The sequence below is a fragment of the Erithacus rubecula genome (assembly GCF_903797595.1).
Source record: "Erithacus rubecula genome assembly, chromosome: 2".
NCBI lineage: Eukaryota > Metazoa > Chordata > Aves > Passeriformes > Muscicapidae > Erithacus > Erithacus rubecula.
In genome coordinates this window covers 59855296-59861295 of record NC_136685.1, presented here as the reverse complement: position 1 = coordinate 59861295, position 6000 = coordinate 59855296, and the positions used below count along the sequence as shown (strand labels likewise).

Below are 6000 nucleotides of genomic sequence, written 5' to 3'. Positions count from 1 at the left end.
ATGTCAGTTTCCAACACATCCAGCAGATAAACACTACACATGTATCACTAATCTGGGCATAAATGGCAGATTGATTTCTTCCAGATGCTCTGGATTTACTGTGTACATTTCATGCAAGGTGGGTTCAATATGCCCAGGAGATACTGAGCTCATGTACAGTGAGTCCAGTGCATTCTAGAAGCACAGACTGCTGTGCACATGAGGAAAATGCAATAATCTGTGGGTGTAAAATAAACCCAGCAGAAAGAACTTTTAGGTTGACATTGTCCCAGCCTGCACCATTTGCCCATGTGGATTTGGCTAACCCAGTCCCAGCAGTTCTTGTGCCCATGTTCAGTGCCAGGAATTTACAATGAAAGCAAGACTGTAGATTTATTTGTTTTAAGGAGAGAGAATAAAAATTGACCAGAATAAGTGAATATTAATGTTCAGTATAAGGTTCATAAAAAATTTATCGATTTTTTTTTTTTAATGGGACAACTGTTTGCTTTTAACTGCTGTTGCATTCTGATAACTTCATTGAATGATTCACTGTGCCAGATCTTTTATTTACCCAATCCTTCCTGATCCTGCCTGCTCAGATCCATAGAGTACTGTGAAAATTTGGGATTTCTCTGGTGACCTTTTGTTTTTCTCTTTCTATCATTTCAATACTTTTATACTTGCCTGTAGTGCAGTCCCATGTTCCTACAGATTTTAATGGAGCAAATCAACTCAGTATCATTAGCAAATGGTGCAAACTACCATCCTCCGAGAACACTACCCAGGAGTGAGGTGTGGACGAGCATTCTGTGGGAGCAGCACACCGCCTTGCACGCTTTAAAATGGGTCAGAGCCGCATCACCTCCACCCACCCACCGTGTGTCCCTAGCGTGTCTGCGCTTCAAAGGAAACTGACACTCTGGGTGCCGTGGAGTCCGTGCCAGCAGCTCTGGGACGCAGCGGGACAGTTTTCTTGAGGCGAGCAGGGAGCTTATGTGCGCTTCCCCCTGCAGTGTGCGGGGTGTGCAGGGTGTGCGGGTGTGCAGGTGTGCGGGTGTGCGGGGTGTGCGGGTGTGCGGGTGTGCAGGGTGTGCGGGGTGTGCGGGGTGTGCGGGTGTGCAGGTGTGCGGGTGTGCGGGGTGTGCGGGTGTGCGGGTGTGAAGGTGTGCGGGTGTGCGGGTGTGCAGGTGTGCGGGGTGTGCGGGGTGTGCGGGGTGTGCGGGGTGTGCGGGTGTGCGGGTGTGCGGGGTGTGCGGGGTGTGCTCGTCCCCAGGGCCCCGTTGACACGGGGATGCTCGAGGTGCTACGTGCCCAGGGCGCTGTTCCCGGCACGGGCAGTGTCCCCAGGATGGAATTTTCTCAGAGGTGGCCCTTGTCCTTTGTCTTGGGCTGCGGTTATCATCTCCTGAGGGGTGACTGGGGACTGCCCACCCCTGTCCCAGCCCGGAACCAGCGAGCCGGGCCGCTGCACGGCCGTGTCTGGCTGGAAGGGGCCGTACCGGGCTCGCTCTCCCCAGAGCGGAGCAGCTCTTGGGAGCAGTGCCTGGGGCTCGCCGGGCCCGTCCTGCCCCCGGAGCGCAGTGGGCCGGACCGGACCGGGCCGGGCCGGGGCCGCCACCTGACTGCGGGCAGAGGGAGCGGGCGGGGCGGCCCCTGCCCTCCGCGGGGGCGGCTTCCCTCCACACCGAAGTTTCCCCGAGTTGTGCAGAGAGGGAGGCAGGTCCCGCCGCGGCGCGGGGTGGGAGAAGCATCGCGGCGGAGGAGGAGCGGCTCGGCGCGGGCGTGGAAGAGAGGTGGGCAAGGAGCGATGACCTTTGCGAGGAGCCGGCGGGGGAGCGGGCCAGAGGCAGGGCGAGCGGCAGCGCGGGAGGATGGTTGCTGAGAGCCGGAGCAGAGCCGCCCCGTAATGTCACCATGTAAGTCTCTTCTCCGGCTCCGGGCGAGGGCTGCGCTGCCGCCCGGGGCGCTGGGGGAGCGCCGAGAGCCCCGAGAGGAGCCCCGGCGCAGCGGCAGGGCTTCCCCACCACCCACACCGGGTGGTGAGTAATGTCAGGGCTGAACCGCGCAGGTAGGTAGGGCTGAAGGAATGGGGAAACTGGGAAGTTTCAGGCCGGGAGCTCGGAGCAGGGCAGGGCTCTGCCCCGTCCGGGCTCCGTGTCCGTCGGCGGCTGTCCTGCCGGCTCCCGGGCGGCCGCTGCCTTTGCAGGGCACCCTAACCCCGTCCTTAGGACCGCTCCGGTGGATTTCCCCGTGCTTGCGGACGAGTAGCGAAACACTTGGCCGCGCTGGCCGCCTGCCCTGGGCGGCGGTGCCCCCGCATCCGCCCGGCCCCGCTCTCTCGGCTCGGGGCCGCGGCCGCTCACGTCGAGGAGCCCTGGCACCACAGGCAGCCTTCCAGGTGAGGCGCCAGCACCAGCAGGGAAAAAGTAGGGGAAGGCAGAGGGAGGGCAGGGCGAGCTTCACAAAGCATCCGCAGCCCCGCCGCGACTCGGGGCAGCGCGGGCTCCGCCACCCCCGGGCGCTCGGGGCGGGCAGGGCTCCCCCACCAGCCCCGGGCAGGACAGTGCCCTTCCCCGGGGTATTTCTCCTTTACCGACCGCTCCTCGCCGAAGGTAAGGCGCTGAAGTGTGGGGTTAGGCGTTCACAGCCGGGAGCACAGCCCGGGGATGCACGCCAGGGGTTCGGTACAAGTGAAAAGGGCAGGGGCTTCTCACACCGCCGGCAAGTGAAGGCAGGAATCAGGAGTTCCTGAAGATTTAGTGCTGCGGTGCTACCGGGAAACAGCCAGCAGATTTGTTGCCTGCAATTGGGAAAAGTTCTCTTTGAAAGGAAAGACAAGGGATTTAGATGGATCTGATAGGGTGATTCTGTTTAAATTAAAAGGCAGTGTCTTTTTTTTTTTTTTTTTTTTTCTTCTTCTCTTTTGATGAGCAGGAGGGCGTTTTCAAAGCCGGCTGTAAGAATAATTAGGAACAAGTAGTGCTTAACAAAATGAAAGTCTTAAGGGGTATTGTGTAATTAATCTTTCACGACATTCATGTACTACAGTTTAAAGCAATGATTTCAGAGCTAAAATCAATTTCTCTATTTATCTTAGGGAACAAAACTGTGAGTTGCAGTAATCTTTCACTTGTTGTTCCACTTCGGAGTATTAAACTTAAAATATTTTTGTTTATAATCTATGTGAGAAAAAATTTGTGTAATTGATGTTATCTTTCTTTTAATTTCAAAGTGTCAGCAACATTTTTCCTTAATAGCTTTAGACAAATCAAAGACCGAAGTCAAGTCAGCGTGCCTGAGGCGGAATTTACATCCTACTCCAGGGAACTTTTGACTAAGTTTTTAACACAGAAAATGGTATATTCAAATTTGTATTGCATGTTTTGGGATGGTACAGTCTACAGATGAAATGCTCCAGCATTTTTCACATTTTGTGTATGTTGTCCTGCAGAGCTGTATATTCCCTAAAAGGCAATGCTGTTTTGTCTGCTAGCTGGCTGCTGGCATGTAGAGTAGTTGGATGTAGCAAAACTCCCAGTAATTCCATCTTGAACTGTGTCAAGTTACTATCCATTTATGGTTTAGATAATTTACATGTCTATTTTGCTCTTCTGGAATGAATTGTGAATAAGCTCATTGTCTCCCTATGTTATAGGAAATGAAAGTAGCTGTGGATACACTGGACTGAATTGGTAGCTAGAGTGCATAGCTGGTCAAGTCACACAGTGTCTACACTGGGATATGCAAGTCCATAGAAAAATTAGTACTTCAGAAAAATCTGACTCCATAAAAGGCCAAAACCTTCAAAAAACTCTAAAAATTAAGAGGGATTGCTGTTTTTAGACTGCATCAATCTGTAGTAGACATACTCCTGCCATAGGTGTCCTAACAATTTCCACATATGTTGGTTAAAATGCTTTGGTTCTGTGACAATCTAGAGTGCTTTCTTCAGAGCTGCTATTGTGTTACCAGCTGGGGACAGAACAGGGCTTTTTCACTTAAACTGATACAAAATAGAGAAGAAAACTCACTATGAATGGTGTTCAGCAATTTTTATGTAACGCAAAGACTGAAATAATCCATATGTATTCTGGGATCTTTGTTACAGATCCATCACTTTGTTACAAGGTCCATCCCTTTGCCTACTTAAATTCCTGGTGTGTTTTACTACATTGCTGTTCTGATATCCATTCCCTGTGCTATAAATGAAAGAACACATCTTTTTAATACTATTTAAAGTAAGAACACAAGACCAAAGAGGTCTCTTGGGCTATCAAATCAGTGCTATCAGGGACCATATCATCGCTTGATAAACTAAAGCAGCCCAGAACCGTTTGCTGATTTTTCTATTGAATTATATATTGTTTGTATTCATTTCTAGATGTAGGTTAACACTAGTAACCTAGTGTTAGAAAAAGAACCTTAGAATAAATATGGTAGTACTAAGAGGCGAATAGTATCTGCAACTATGTTGTGCTTATTTAAAGCCTGAGAAGTATTTATCAGTTATTACAACTCCTTATCATAATTGTCTGAAATGTCAAATTATAAAAATAAAAGGGATGGATTTTGTTGTGTAAGAAGCCTTTTTGTTGGCAGTGTGTTATCTGACTTCCATCCCTGACAACTTCTTGTGTGGACAGGAGTGTTAAACATCACAGTGTAAGGCCGTGAGAAGTCAGCTTTCTGAATTTTGACTTTTGTCTCTGCAAGATCCTAGGAACATATAATTGATTCCCTCCCCAATTTATAGCACTCAACTAGTGGTTATGCTTTGTAAAACAGTTCTTCAACAGTCCTCTCCAAAAGAAACAGATCTGACTCATGGTGCCCACATTAGTGGAGTGTTTTGGTAGCACGCTCTTCTGTGTTCAATCCTGTCAGAGTTTGACAAACTTTTTTCTTGTCAGCTGAGACGAGGTGATATAAAGAGAATTGTTATATCCTTCAACGGTGGAGAGTGTAAGTGAAGAAGACAGCTTGCTATTTTTTATATATTTGCTTATTTATTTTGGTGGAAAATTGTGTATTTTTTAATAGCAATTATGTAATTATCTATCTTTTTACTCTGGGGAAAAGTCTTAGTAGCTACTCCTTTCTGCCTTATTGTTTGCAATTATTTATGCTCTGCTCTGTTGTTGCTTATCCGTGTTCTTGAAATCTTTCTTGACTAGCACTTTTTATCACCTTGGAGTGCCATGGAGTACTGATTTGTACCACAATGCAAGTAAACAGTAACAAATAGAATTCAGCCAAATTAAATACCTCTTTCAGACTAACAAAGAATTTCATGTTCTTTCAAAAAGGCATTCACACCAGACCTAAGCAGCAGAAGCTTGTCATGCTATTTTCTCTTGAGCATCACAAATGTGGTGTCTTTGATTATCTAGTTATTAAATGAGCAAAAAGTTCGTCTGAGCTCACAGAGGTATTAAAAGTGACAATACAGACAATTTATCAGTTTGATGAAAATCAACACAGATTTTATCTGATTTAGTAAAAAATTATTTGATTCCTAATCTGGTATCTGTTAATTGCTCAAAACAAAATAGCAACAAAACCCAGTAATGCAACTGCTTCTACAGGTTTGCATTGGTAGATTAAGCAGCAAGATGCCATGTATCTCATTAGTACCTGCAAATTCTTCTGTAAGAACAGGAAAATTCTTTTATATCTCTGGTATGTCATGCTGTTAGCCCCAATCTTTCCATTTCCCCACTCTGTGAGTGTATATGCATTCCTTATGTGCTTGCACGTGTGTGTAACTGTTTTCATGTCTTCAAAGGACTCCTGTTCAAACTCAGTTTTCTAAATTAATATTAAAGGTATTGTGAATTTATGAATTATATACATTGGAAAGTAACAGTTCCAAAACCTCAGCTTTCTGTTGCCTGAGATTTTAGTAGGGATTTTTTGGATCACTAAGTTGAAGGACAATAATTCTGTTGTTCAATAATCCAGTTATTTTGTATGTCTGACTTCATCAAAGAGATTCTTGTATTTCGGAGCCCCATGTTT

At 47.3% G+C, this 6000-nt stretch overlaps 1 protein-coding gene across 7 annotated transcripts in view; it reads left to right on the top strand.

Moving 5' to 3' along the window:
- Positions 1 to 1443: 1443 nt before the first annotated feature.
- Positions 1444 to 6000, top strand: part of ADGRG6 (adhesion G protein-coupled receptor G6) — a 109070-nt gene continuing 104513 nt past the window's right edge. For 3 of the 7 annotated variants that reach the window (XM_079331164.1, XM_079331167.1, XM_079331168.1), the window contains exon 1: positions 1444 to 1898. In XM_079331164.1, coding sequence (XP_079187290.1) covers positions 1897 to 1898 — 2 coding nt within the window. In that variant the 5' untranslated portion in view covers positions 1444 to 1896. The remainder of the gene's footprint in view (positions 1899 to 6000) is intronic. The other 4 variants (XM_079331165.1, XM_079331166.1, XM_079331163.1 and 1 more) reach the window with 3 other exon arrangements.